Source organism: Syngnathus leptorhynchus, chromosome 13, assembly GCF_054491065.1.
Source record: "Syngnathus leptorhynchus isolate UIUO chromosome 13, UIUO_Slep, whole genome shotgun sequence".
Classification (NCBI taxonomy): Eukaryota; Metazoa; Chordata; class Actinopteri; order Syngnathiformes; family Syngnathidae; genus Syngnathus; species Syngnathus leptorhynchus.
In genome coordinates, this window is record NC_141207.1 from 4,015,942 (window position 1) to 4,031,192 (window position 15,251).

At 39.8% G+C, this 15,251-nt stretch overlaps 1 protein-coding gene across 22 annotated transcripts in view; it reads left to right on the forward strand.

Annotated features, from left to right (window-relative positions):
* The window catches only part of adgrl2a (adhesion G protein-coupled receptor L2a), a 196,481-nt gene that overhangs the window by 161,568 nt on the left and 19,662 nt on the right, over nt 1-15,251 (forward strand). For 20 of the 22 annotated variants that reach the window (XM_085928341.1, XM_085928340.1, XM_085928343.1 and 17 more), the window contains 5 exons: nt 10,784-11,083; nt 11,467-11,570; nt 11,820-12,005; nt 12,959-12,997; nt 14,606-14,789. In XM_085928341.1, the coding sequence (XP_085784467.1) occupies nt 10,784-11,083; nt 11,467-11,570; nt 11,820-12,005; nt 12,959-12,997; nt 14,606-14,789 (813 nt within the window). The remainder of the gene's footprint in view (nt 1-10,783; nt 11,084-11,466; nt 11,571-11,819; nt 12,006-12,958; nt 12,998-14,605; nt 14,790-15,251) is intronic. The other 2 variants (XM_085928351.1, XM_085928357.1) reach the window with 1 other exon arrangement.

Here is a 15,251-nt window from a genome sequence, read left to right on the forward strand (position 1 = left end):
ACTCAATGTTGTTGTGGGCTCTGTGGTAAACAACACATTGAATCTAGCTGCCGTATCATAATGAATCAGTATCTTGGGGATTTAGGTTTACCATGGGGCATTCCCCGAGTTGTGTCAAAAGCTCAAGAGACCCCTGCTTGCGCATTCCTTTTTTTGGGAGGGGGGAAGATATACTCTCAGCCATTGGAAACAAACATGCCCAGACAGGTGCAAGTCTGGCCTGGAGCAAGGTTAGATCATTCCCCAAGTGATGCTGGAAATCTAAACCTCTTCTGTCCAATAAATAAATTCATGCCGGTAAAAGAGTGTAAGGACTTAAGGTTCTGTGCAAGAGACACGAAGGGAGGAAAAAATATCTAAACGTATGCTTTAAGTAAATGAGCTGGCATGAAGCTGAGAAGGGGGCCTGCCATAAACCCTATATATAATAGCAGTCATTGAGGTCAAGCAACTTTTTTTTCACAGATTATCACTGGGCTCAAAATGTTGTAATGTGTTTGCTTCTGATAGACAGGACTAGGGCTGGAGAAGTCAAAACTATTTCAGCCACTTGAACCACATAGCTCAAGGCCAAGTTTTTTTGTATAAATGAGTATTATCCAGGTAAAATCATATTTAATTGCCTAAATAATAAAAATGAATTAGACTGAATGCATTTTTCCACATTTCTTTTTCAATATAAAATATGCACGTCTATAAAGAATACACTGCAATTAATTCAAAACATCTGAGTCGGATCAAATGAAATAATTTAAGAACATTTTAAAGCAACCAAATCTGTCGAGAAACAAACTCATCATCGAATCCACATATTTTTTTAGACTGCAACATGAATGTGTGTACAGTGTATGAGTGTACGTTAAATACATATTTAGCCAAATAAATACAATATGTTTGGATGAAAATTATTTAGAAATACATATGACAATATATTTTCACGACAGTTTTCTGACGTGTCTATTTTGTGCTGTCTACAAAGGCTTTGTTTTCTCCTTGATAAATGAGGTATTTGCGTGGTCTTGCTGCTGACTAATGTATGTCGAACATCAGTCGATGAGCGCTGGTGAGAATAGTCTGAAATGATCATCAAGATGTCAGTAAACTTGTCCTCCCACATGGCTGATGTTGACATATAAATGATGGGCACTTTCGTTTGCCTGTCGCCAGACGGTCTCTTTACGATATCTTCATGCTCGGCTCATTGAGTTTCCCGCAATCACTATGTTCGAGCAGCTCGTGTTTTGAGCTACAATCTGATTTAAAAGAAAAAAACTGCAATATTATAAGTTTGCTGGCGCCACAGAACGCTGACGATAACTCTTTACCATCTAATTGTGCAGAAATAATTTTAACATAGCCAATTATGAATGTAATGATGATATTAAAGCTACAGACAAATGTTCTGCAGGGTGTTTCAATCAAAGCCAAGTAGAAGATGTTACAGCTGCTAGTGAAAAGAAAAGAGGACCGTACTACCGGCCTCCTTCATTTGTCTCCATTTGTCATTTGCGCAAACGTTATGACGCTCGTTCATCTTGGAATTCAATCGCGGCAAAGTGATGTTAAGAACCAATGTGGCAGATAGTTGGATTGTTGTCAAGTCCAATAACACTGCTCATGTTGAGGCTAGATCATCTCTTGTAGGATTACAGGGGAGTGGATGGGGTCACATCCAACAACCGTCTCCACTGGAAGTGGACATTAAATGGGTCAGTAAGTCCCTCGCTTGGCTTTGACCAGCAGGACCATAATCCACTCGTTTACTCATGGCCCTGTGGTTTTGTTCCTTCTTGCATACGGGAGTTCGTAAAATAACATATCCCCACGTCTGTTCTTTTAACTGAGATGATTAAATTGATTTAAATGCAATTTCCTTCCTGAACTCTCATTATGCACCAGTTCTATGGATACTTTATTTACGCCAAGCTCTGATATGTGGCATTAAACTGCCGAATAAGCATTTTGAAAGATGTTTTTACTACAATTGTGCACAAACAGCCTATAGTTGCCGCCTTGATAGGACACAGGTGAGCTTTGCTCGCCTTTTTATTTATCCCGTGTTGGGGAATTATATTACGAATCACAGCCATATAAAAACCCTCGGCACCACATTTAGTACCCACACAAATCAGGTCCTCCTCTTTTAATTGCACAGATGTCAATAGATTTGCATACAGATTCAAGCCTTGTTGCACAATGGAATTATACATCTGTAAGAAAGTACGGACGAGAAAAAACACATTTGTTTGAAATGGCAAGGTGCTGCTCATGAATGTCCTTGTCCAATTATTTTTGAGTACGGCCCGTGCAGCTCAAATAGTACTCTGTGTACTTTGTATGTGTCTAATGGAAGTGCCGTACTGTGACCAAATATTCTGTTGCAAATGCAAAGATGAGCATTCACCCCAGAGAGAAGCCTCATAGCATTTGATGATTATAAAGCTTTCTGATAAGCGCCACTGTGATATATTTTTCTCTTTGGCGGCGCTTACATGGAGCTCAAACTTCACATGGCAACATTTAGAGGAAACGCAGGGAAAACGGAGAACGGCATAAGAGACTCTCATCATCGAGATTTCACAGCCAACTGAGGTGTTTGGCGAAAATGTCAGCCTTGTCTGTGTTGCCTCCGTGCCCAACAGTGCGGCAGCAAGCAAGCATTAGGATGCATTTAAAACAACCAATTTGATTGTTTGCCTTGACAACACCCCCTCCTTCCTTTTTCTCCTTCCCCAGCCTCCTGTCAGCTGCCCAAGTATACACACGAATGAAAAAAGAGTGGCTACTGATGTGTAAAATCACACTTTTTGCTTTGTTTCTCAATCCTGTCATATTCGTAGTTTTCACATCTTATTGTGTCCCCTTCTGACTCCTATTGCAGGTTCTGTTTTTGTGGTGTTCCCTCTAGAATACCTTACATTACCTCTTAAAACCTCAAGCCCCTGAGGGTGCACGGTGACTTTTCATTGGGCAGCTATCTTAAAAGGTAGTGCTATTCTGCCCTGTGATGCTATTGCAGCTATAAATACAGTATGTACCTTCTTGACTTTGGGAAGACATAAAAGCACCATTGTTGTACAGTCATTTGCAGTGCATTAGTGCAGCTTGGCCTTTTATGGAAATGAACTCCATCTGTACTAAATGCTTTGACACTGTGTTCCGCCTTTCTTCAAAAGTACACACATTGGTCATTTCATGTTTGTTTTTTTTGGCATTCTTCCTGAAGTCAAATCTAAAGCCTTCGTGAAACTGTTCAAATCATACTGAATGAGCACTGCGAACTAAATGACAGGATTTGAATAAATCCTTAGCTGTGCCTTTGGGAAACTGGACGAAGAAGGCTGTCACGCATGTCTAGTTTAGACATTTAAAAATATGTATACTAGTGAGAGAGTTTTTATTTAACTGCTATACATTACTGCAGAAAAACTGCTGTAAGCATATGTTCAACACACCTTATCCTTTGGGAAGTGATAGTGGTATTGATTAAATACACATTTTCTAATCCAACATTCCACCAGTCATTTTTCCATCCAATTGTGTCACCACCAGCAATCCTTAGTTTATTTGAAAAAAAAATTAAAATATATATATATATATATATATATATATATATATATATATATATATATATATATATATATATATATATATATATATATATATATATATATATTTGAGTATAATCACGTGTGTGTGTGTGTGTGTGTGTGTGTGTGTGTGTGTGTGTGTGTGTGTGTGTGTGTGTGTGTGTGTGTGTGTGTGCATGCATGTCTTCATATCTACAGTGTTAAAACCCACAACGTGAGCACGTTGAAGGCCTCTAAATTGGCACCTGGTCTTTGCACATCACATGACGGGTAGAATTTCATCTCAGCTTACTGCAGATAACTGCAACTGTGAAGAAGAAGCTAGCAATGTAAAGGAATGACTGTTTGAATGTCAGCTTCTTTACTGCCAGGCCACCACTTGTTGTTCCTCCCATGTAGCTTTTTTTAACTGGTCTCACACTTGGGCTGCTGGCATTGCAAGTCGTCACGCCAAGTTACAATATACGGGTAAAGTTTACTGAAGCGATGAAATCCTACATTTGGGATTTACAGTCCTGCTCACAGGTCTGTGATGTGGTGTTATGGGAGAACAACCCACTGTCTGTTGGATTTAAAGTATGTTCTGCACATGAGGTGAGGGCATCACCTGTTTCCAGCACAGGACATCATAAGACATAAAGACCAGTTGTTGTTTTGCCCAGTCTGCTCTTCTTATACAACACATTTGCACAAAAACACCTCAAGATACTTTCTCAAATTCTCAAGTTGCCAGTGAAATGGCTACAAATGCAAAAAAAAAATAATAATACCAGCCTGAATGAAACAAACCCGGGGTTAAGATTTACTCACAAAGAGTTGTTTTACATGAAAGCAAGGAGAGAGCGTGATTATAGTTTCATGCTTTATAGCCAGCGGGATCCACGGACTCTTGTTTGATTACAGTCTGAGCAAGAAACAAGGCGTATTAAAAGAATTATTCCTCCGACTTTACATTAGTCCCTGTCACTCCCATACACAATCCTTTTGAAGGGATTTACTCCCATGATCTTTATTATTTTCACTAATCTGAACCTACAATATGACTTTCCTTATTACAAAATGTATGTAGGGCACGGGTGCTTCAGTTTGTGAGCCCGTGTGTACAGCCATCCTTGAAATAGACACCCCCTTGTCTGCACAGCATTAAATATCAGTCTGCTTGGTACATTTGGAGTTAATACTTGAAATTTGAGGCACGTAGAGTACAGAGAAAAGCTGCTGGGGAAGGAGGGGCGCGTTCAAGCTGTAGTCTGGCAGCTGCTATGTCTGCTCTTTATATTTTGCTGTCAAGGTGTAGGTTTCGGTGCAATAGCGTGAATATGTTTATATGTATACACATTTGATGTGTGGGAAATAGTAGAGACAACAATAACTGACATAAATTAGCTATTAGGCTATGCGAGATATGAACGTACCGTATATATTCTGCCACGGCTCCGATGGACATGGCTCCTGGGAAATTATTAGATTTATTTATCTATTTTTTTTGCTCCGCTTGCCTCATATTTACTGCTTCTATGCAAGCAATCAAACACGGTCTTCCCGCTTCACATCCACAAATGCAACAGAGAGTGAAAGACATGTAATCCAATTTCCTTTGGGTATTATCGCTGTTATAGGCAGATCTGTGAATGCATCACAAACATATTGTGAATTACAGCATTGCTTTGCAGTCAACTCCATTTAGGTGCAGGTTATGTTTAGAAGATGAACTGAATGCATGCTGTGAGGGTGAGTAGTAGGAAATCTTTTCGACTTTTTTCACTGTTCATCACCTAAATTCTAACGGGTTGTTTATTTATCACTCTTCTACTAGGTTCTTTGTACTTACATATACAAAGACCAAGTGTGGCTTCGCTCCACTTGTCGTGTTTGGGTTTCCATTCTCTTACCTTTATCAATGATTTCCCATTAGGAGGTGATTACCACCTGAGAATGTAAAAAAAAGTTCAGTAAATCTCCTACAAACTGTAAACAAGGAGGTGAATCTTCAAAGATCCCTTGCTTGAAATCATCTGGAGATTACTCCTTGTTGTCTTCTCATGACAGTTTGGTAGTGAAAGATATGTAATAACAATAAAATGTTGCTGCACTTCCAAAAATATTGTGTTCTTTCATAACACATGCCACAAACACAGCAACCATGTTGCAAAAGAAAAACTATTCAAATGTAATTTCATAGTGGATTAGGTTAAGACTAAGATTATAAAGCTAAATCCTTAACTCTTGTTTGGGATGTGTTTTTATTTTCTCCATGCTTTTAGGGATTTACCAGCTCTGATAAGTGTATGAGATCAAATCTGAAAACAAACTAAAATATAGTAGCCTAAAATAATGAGCGATGAAGCTTTCAATGCTTCATTTGTAAGGAATACAATATTCGTTGTAAGGAGCTGGGCTGAATGGGATTTTGTGCCGAATCACACTGTAGAATGTTGGCAAATAGTCAATAAATCATGTCTTCAAGCAGCTGAAGTAAAACCGATCTCCACACTCGGCTGCAATTGGCCAGTGGTGCTGGTATGTGTGAAATATGAATAAAAATACTAGTATAGTCATCTTGGGGGCTGCACCCTCCAAAAAACTTCAGTGTATTCACACTTACACTGTTTGGTTGGTTTTAAACAGAGTTTGCTTCCCACGCTCAGACGGACCTTTTATACAGGTGTGAATACACAAACGAATCCTAGTGCGGACCAAACAACCAGGCATTACTGCACATATTTGGCAAGTTCCAAAATGTAGAAACATATTTTGACAAAACCTGCATTGACAGTGCTCTTGACACTGAAAATGATTTTGCTGCATCAATAACAGCAGAAATATGCCCAGCAAGAATGCAGCAAGTAGGACATATCCAAGTTTGTCTCCGCGTGCTACCCTCCACATTTCTGTCCGAGACACCCGTCGATGTGTTTACAGAATATTGTCCTCTTGCAAAAATTACAATGTGAATACAAACTACATCAAACAAACAAAAAAAAAAGTTTGCCTTTTGTCCGGCTCGAACACAATAATAAAATAAATGAAAAATAAATAAAGGTAATTTAAAAAATAAATGAATAAAAATAAAATTTGGACCACATTTTCTCTTTGATCTTGATAATTATAAAATCCAGTTGCCGGTGGGATTGGACGGTTCGGCTGGCGGCCACTTAATGATCACTGCACAAATGATGCTTCACCTCCTGTGCGGCAGGTCGATGCCTTGCTCAGCACTCATCAGGAAGCAGACTAGCATCCTTTTTAAATTTTACCGAAGCAGGACTCAAACTCCAGTCAGCCCAGTGACACATAAATAATACCAAGCCCAAATCTTTACAGATAAACTACTACCACCCCTTAACCTGAGATATGAGTCTGGAATGACCTCAGATAGTCGATTGGAAGGGAAGCCATTAAGCATAATATATGACACATATGCTGTCAGTTTTCATTTGTTACCTACACTGGGATGGCTGCACCCTGGTAATGTCTCATCTGAGGTGTGTGCGTATGTGTGTGCGCGTGTGAATGTGTTTGTACGTGCGTGCCCGCTTATGTCGATGCATAGCCTATGCTCACCAACCCAAATTATTCTCCTTTTCTTCTCCTGGGTTCCCATCTACTTGTAAATGTCTGTCATCAGTTGGTGACCTTTCACTACACAGATAGTATCACAACCGTTGAGACTGTACTCACAACGTGTGATAGTGTTCTCACACAAAGAAGTTAATGAATAATGTTTATCTTGAATATTAGCAATGCTTTGGAGGATGTATTGACACTCTACCAAAGCTAATTGAAGGTTTCCTTGAGCTGAGTGCAGCACAGACAATTATCAAGGATTTTGTTCCGCTTTCACCACACATCCCAAAACTTGGGATTTTGTCGTAATCAAAACTGCTATTCAGTCATGTGCTGCCAGACTCAGCGAACAGCAGCTCGACTTAAACTTGTTCTCTTCAACATCTCCGTGAACAAGAGGCTATTTTAATACTTTGAGTTAATTCCTCACAGCTTTTATTGGATTAAATTAAACGGAGCTATGGCATAAAGGTAATACGATTATTGTACTGCGAGCTGGCTGGATTACAGACTGGCAGCATACTCTATGCACATGAACAGCAGTGGTCAAAGTGGCCGCATTGTTTATGCATGAATATCTCAGGGCAGTAGACCTTGCATTCACATTAGCCTCTTTCTCACACAGGAAAGTGGATTTGTCTTCATTATGAACCTCCCAAATGGAATGCTTTAGGAGTTTAAGTCATTCTGATTTCATTCGATTCACTTTATGTTCGAGGGTTTACTTGTCCTCGCGTCTTTTTCAGAGTCACCTATCCTAACTGGATGACTTTAATTTCTAGCATGTTGTGATGACGGACCTAACCAATTTCATATCGGAAGCAAATTGTTGTAGCGGTGTACTTAATCGAATTATTATTTAGGTTTTTGAAACCGTACAGTACCGTAGTACATACATAGTATATCTCTCGAATTAGTCGTGCTGATTATGGCGGATCAGAGCATATCACCGATAAATCGACATCAATCAATATGCAACCAGTGTTAATTGTTTTTGTTGCTCACAGAGCTTCTGTTGCTATGCTCCTGTATCTGTGCTTCACTCTGCACCTGGCGCCTCCACCTCATCACACATCTCCTCTAAACACACTCGGACAGCTGAAAGAAACAACATTTGTTTTACACCGTTGCAGCCACAAGCAACTTAAATAGGCTACCATTTTTTTTACGAGTGCAACTCGGGGGTCGCATAGGACAATGCACCAGATATATAATAAAAACATATTTTTTTTAATAAAGACAACATTTGTGCATGTCTTTTTCAACCAAAGTATAGAACTATACGTCAATACTTTAACGGTCAAATGTCTATATAGAAATATATTCGTATTTTTGAATATGTTACATGATCACCGCAGATCAAAATGTTTGGGGGGAGTAATGGAACTACTTAGATAGTCCTCGTAAAACACAGCCAACATCTGGTATTTATAGGAGTCCATTACATGTTCACTGCTCATGGCAGATAGGAATGAAACATGTAAGCATGGTGGGGGAAAAAAAAAAGTAAAAGATGTTTTATGATGAGACGATACTCGAGTATCAACCTAAACATCCTGGTAAGCCATGACAAGTCCGGTTGAATGAGCAATGTTGACAAGATATAATACTAAATTGACGTGACGGAAGAATGTACTTGGATAACAGTGAATGCCACGTTGATTTACTGACTAGAAATGCAGGACCATTATCTTAAATCATGCTGCCAAACTACAGATTGAGTTTCATTTTATTTCTGTCTGGATTCCCCGCCCATGGAGACCACAGATCCTTATCGTGTTGTACGCATTGGAAATAAGACACCAATGAAGAAACATGTTTTTTTTTTTTTATTAAAAAGCCAGTCCAAATTTTGAAGCGACCATGAAAGACTATTCCTCATATATATTTTTTTTCATTTGGATGAGTTGTGAAAAACATTGAGGCAGGCGTTTCTGATGTCCAGGTGTAAATACCGGTAGAGATTGGACACTAAGCACAGGTTGTCGCCATGAGCGATTTGACAGCTAACAATTTCTCTGTTTTGAGTAAAAGGGGAAAAAAATATCACTTGCTATGCTGAGGTTAAAGCAAACATCTAACGGCAACATCTAACGCAATAAGCCAACCAATGCAGGTGTGTGTGTGTTGTATTGTATGTCATCCCAGAAATAATTTTCCCAGGTCAACAGAGCTAATAAACCCCAAAGGGTCAGTTTACCTCACACATTCACACATCAGAGGGATGCTCTCTGTCAGTCAAATTATCCAATGGAGGGCAATAGATACAGGGGGTGTTACTGTCTCTCTTCAATCCCACTCAAAGACAGAATCTGTCTTCTTTGTTTCCAACCGTACTGCATTCGCTCTGAATTTTCTGGTCATTGTCAAGGACCCTCTTCTCCTCCCTCCCCCATTCACTGGCGTGCTGTCAGCTTGTTTCATCGATGTTTTCACCATGGGGGTTGCTCCGCTTCGAGCGGACGGGCTTGGCCGGCGCGCCGTAGCAGCGCCTTTTGCTGCATGCTCTACAGGCATCCTAATAGAGAAAATCAAAGTACTCAAATGCGATTAGATTTGCAATGCACATTGCATCCCAATTAAAGTCCCTACCTTTGATAAAAGATGCCTCCATTCAATCCAACCAGCTAACAACTTGTTAAACGGCCTGCATTCTACAATGTATCATCGATAAAAATGAAAGTATCATTTAAACATTATTTGAAAGATGACTAGACAAATTCAGAAGTGTACTATTCTCTGGTTTGCTGGGACTGAAACGTTGTTTTTGCTTGAGGTGTTGCAAGAGTTACCGCAGACCTGCTTTATCTGAGTCAGAGTTGCAGAAAAGGGCAGCTGCAAAATAAAAATTCAGAGTTAACCTGGCAACACATTTTTGCGTTGCTCTGTTGAAATTTAATCATCCATCCCTCAAAATCTCCCAGACAGAAATGACTGCCAGCCAGGAGGATGTTACTGTAATTATTGTCTTGTTCATGCAGACTGAGTGCCGTGGATAAGTCATCGTCAACGGGGAAGGCAAATACGCTTGTTGAACAAAGCACTTAGCTGCAATTTACACAACAGGATACTTGGATGTATAAGCATTAGCGTGTTGAACATGACGAGAACAGGCAAAAAAAAAAAAAAAAACAATTGGAAAGTGTTACTTAGGGGGTAGCCATTAAATTTTAACCAGTACACAAGGGCATCTGCCCACCAGAAGTTCCAGCGTTGACTAGCTGCTATAGTTTTACTGCTATAGTTGATATATTCCACATTACGGACCACGGGGGTGCCGCACTAATGAGCTGACCTCAAAGTGCACCCGCACAGCATCACATGTTTTCTAGTTTGACTAAATCATAAGAATCATACTTTTTTTCTGCACCTCACACGTTTCAACTGGATGAAAAAAACAAAAAGTTCATGTACGAGACAAAATTTTGGATCCTATGTACTAAAATGGGTTAAAAAGTGCAATGAGGTTTTTTTTGTTTAAATTGCCAAGTATTTACTCTGGCTTGACATACATATTGCCTTTTTTTGCCAGTTTTCTGCAGCTGCAGCCTAAAGTCTGTACTAAATGATTCTGTCGTGTAATTACACCCTTCAATATAAATAATCATATTTTGTCTTTTGTGCAGCTCCGCCTTTATCTCAGGCCACCGTGCCCCCTCAGCCTCTAAGAACGACAACCACCACCACAACAGCCACAGTGCACCGGGGCGTGGCCAACAACACCACCACCACAACAGGGCCCAAGGAGGGAGGCAAGGGAGCGGCCAGGCGCCCTCCCGTGATCCTGCAGACGACTTCCCCTCCGCCCCTGGAGTCGTTCCCTTTGCCAGAGCGCTTTTGCGAGGCTACCGAGAGAAGAGACATCATGTGGCCTCAGACCCAGCGGGGCATGCTGGTAGAGCGACCTTGTCCCAAGGGAACCCGAGGTAAACAGGGCCCATCTCATCTCACGGGGCTCCCGACATGTTTCGCCCCTCAAGAGAGGGTTATTTGATGTGTCTGATATACCAATGTGCCGTGATCTCGTTATGTAGAAGGATAATGCGGACGTGCAGAGTCAGTGGAGACAATTTATAATAGAGTGCCTTTTGCCATCGTCACGTCCAAACATGATTAAGCAATCTGTAACTGCTCTGTTGCAGGCTCAGCTGTTTGGGCCCAGAACTCAACATCGTATTGGATTGTGTGTGAAATTGTGTTAGGCCACATGGCTGAATAGGACAGAAAAATGTTAAGCCATTTCTAGCAAAAAAACAGAAGGTGTAAGAGCAAAAATGGTTGACTTGCTTGTACTTTTATTCCCATACAGGCACAGCTTCGTATTTATGTGTCCTTTCCACTGGGACCTGGCATCCTAAGGGCCCTGATCTCAGCAACTGTACCTCCCACTGGGTCAACCAGGTAGCCCAGAAGGTGAGCGTGAGCTCCTTATTTTTCTTCACCATCTTACTAAAAAAAAATCACACACACATAATGTGCCAATAAGGATTAGCTTTTATGATTTTAAATATTTTTACACTCACATTCATATAACAGTGTACCATGTCTATTATTAAATTACTACATAGTCAAATGCACAATTTACACTCTTACTTTAATGTAACTTGTTGTTAGAGAAAAGGTTATTATTAATACCAAATCTGCCTTCTTTACCCCCTGCAGATCCGCAGTGGTGAAAATGCAGCAAACTTGGCTAACGAATTAGCAAAGCACACAAAAAACCCGATCTACGCGGGAGATGTCAGCTCCTCAGTGCGCCTCATGGAGCAGTTGGTGGATATCCTGGATGCTCAGCTGCAGGAGCTTCGGCCTAGTGAGAAGGACTCTGCAGGACGGAGCTTCAACAAGGTAAAAATGAATGTGAAAAAACAGCAACTTGGCATAGAGCGGAAACGCCAAAGGAGCCTTTTAGTATTGATAATTGTTTTGTGTTTCAAAAAAATGATCCCGTCACAAATAATCGCTAACCACTTAAAATTCAATTTCTGGTTCTATGGTCATTATCCCGGTTTTCCTCTCTGCCAACATTATTATTATTATTATTATTATTATTATTATTATTATTATTATTTTGTCAGACAGGTTCTCTTTAGGGTAAATGATTTCATCAGCCTTGGGTGTTGTCAATGAAAATGCATTCAGCTTTTCAAAGTATGTGAGTAGCCATCGCTGATTTAAATTGATGTTCGGGTTTCAAATAAGAGTTACAAACTCTGGTTTGCATTTCAAAGTAGGGTTTTAAACTTTCAAGTCGGGTCAAAAATTTTAACATTTGTTACAAAGTAACATAAGCAAGTAACCATAATATATGTAACGTAACCTCAGATTTTAAAGTAATTAGGATTTATATATTATTTTTCCTACACAGGGCCAGGTAGCTTTAAATGATTCATTTCACTTAATAAAAAACTACCATTTACTTGGGCTGTCTTTGTCTGATAGTTACATTTGTTTGAAGATCTTAAATGTTTAAGGGCAGAAACTGTGCAAAAATAATAATTTGAGAAGTGAATCCTCAACCATGGCACTGTACCATTTATACGGGAGCCAATCTGCTTTTTTTTCAACGTCAAAGTTAAAAGCAAAAAACAAATCTTGGCTTCATGGATATCAGTCATACAATTTATGCAATGATCATGGACGTCATCCAAATCCCTTTTCATTCATTGACCTTAAGGTAAGACGCAAGAATCATTGATGAGTTTGTGCATCCATTCTGTCAGGCTTACTTAGACTTCAAATCATCTGTCTTTCTCTGTCTTATCCCTTCTTTTTTTCTTGATGAATTAAAACCAAAAAAGCTTCAAAAACGAGAAAGGACTTGCAGGGCGTACATGAAGGTATTGGAGTGACACTCTTGACCCCTAAACCTCATGCTTGCTGCCGCCCCCTCCTCTCTGCCTGCGCTATATGACCAGTTCTGCAGCATGAACCTTTTTTTTAATTTACTGATATGTACTCACTCAATTCCATGTTTAAGTTATACTACTTCCATACTCACAATCACATTCAAGTCAAATGGCAACAATACACTCATCCTCAGTTTCAAATTTGACACTGTACCATGAATGTCTTTTGTTTTACGTCTTAATTTGGATTATGACTGAAGGAACCCAAAACTAATCCCACTTTTCTCATACTTTTTTTCTTTTCAAGGACCACCATCACCTGACGTTTTATCATCAGCAAAGTCAAACCTTAAGATCTTGTTTCACAATAACATGTTTGAGGTCACAGGAGTAATTGTTTTCCATAAATTGGTGCAATTTGTTCCACTTGGATAATAGGGTTACTTAGGCCAAACCATCTTTTTTTCCTCTCCTGAATGCTGTCAGGTTGTGTTTATGCATCACAGTGTTCTGTCCAAATATATCCCTCCTGCACTAGGGACGTCCGCGTCCTCTGCTTGCCACCAAAGTCAACACCTTCCTCCATGCAGATTTGTCATTTGGGACAGTATTAAAACAGATTGAGCAAAGTCACGGTGTATAAAGGCTAATTGCATGATGAAGGTACAAATACATAACTCCAAATGTGTTTCATCAAATCTTTGCCCTCATGTTTTAGGTATTAGACACACACAATATATATGTAAAATTCAAGTTGCTGCAGCTCTAACAACATCCAGAATTTTTGGAAAATCCAAGATATCTAAAATGAAGAATTACCAATGCACGATTATCCCAATCCCTGATGGATTACCTAATACATGATACATTACATTTGTCAATATTACAGTCTCCTAAAGCATACTGACAGTGCTACTGAAAATCTGGCATGGAGATTGATGACTTGGCATTATCTGATACCTGCCATATATGATGCACACACATCACTTTAGCTGGTCTCTTCTCGCACTCCATCCTTCACGCTACCCGTCTCTGGCATTGATTACCTGATTAGAGATATTGATCTGGTTATTTCCTGAGGAAAGCTAAAGCAAATGCAAGTTTAAAGGTGTACTTCACCCGAAAAAGTGAAGCTGGGGGTAGGTGTAGAAAACCGTACCTAATTATAACTATAATATTATGTATGAGATCATTTTCACACAGTCAGCAAGTAGGCAGTCATAATAAACAAGGGAATTTTCCCAGTTTGAGTACTTTGGAGTTAATATCCCATTATTGGAGTGGACCTGCTCACTCTTAGACCACAAGTGGGTGCCCTGATGAGACGTCCTTGAAAAAGAAACCAAATCCGCTTGCGCTTAGTATCACAAATTTTACTTTGCAACTTTCTTTTAATCATGATATGCTTGCAACTGAAGGCTAAAGGCTGTTAAATTATTCTCATTTATTGTCTGATCATATTATGTGATGCTTCTGCTCAGCTTTTTATTCATCAATGTCTGCATGACACTCTCATGTCTGTGAATGTTATATTTTTTCTCCTCCCCCCAAAATATGCATTTAGTTTTGTTTTTCACTTTCTTTTGTGGTTTAACACAGGCCATTGTGGATACAGTCAACAACCTACTCCGGCCCGAAGCTTTAAAGTCCTGGCAGGACATGAACAGTACGGAGCAGACGCATGCCGCCACCATGTTACTGGACACCTTGGAGGAAGGCGCCTTTGTGTTCGCCGATAACCTGATGGAGCCCGCCATCGTCAAAGTTCCTGCAGACAATATAAGTGAGTTGGAAACCATCAACTGACAGGCGCTCACGAGTCAAACACGCTCAGCTGGTATAATTTAATTGCGGGAATTACTTGTAAAAGGAAAACAAGAAGGGCTTTTTTCATGAATACCGCCTTGACCTCGAGGGGACAGAAAAACTGTACATATTAGTTTAACGAGTCGCTTACTGACAAAATGATGAATATCAGCCAATTAAAGAAGCTGGATTCTCTGATTGCTGATACTTAGTTTATAAATGAATGTGTCTAGACCGTGTTAAGATATACATTAATGTGAGCATTAGTCTGCTGCGGGGTATTTTGTGTATCCACTGCCTCCCCCTCATCCCCTCATTCTTGTTATCGATTAAAGCAAACACATCTGGCTGTTTTCTTTGTGTTATTTTGCATCGCTTCATTAAGCAAGCGTTACAAGGATGAATGGATCCCGCTTTGATGGACGTTTATATTGTGTCG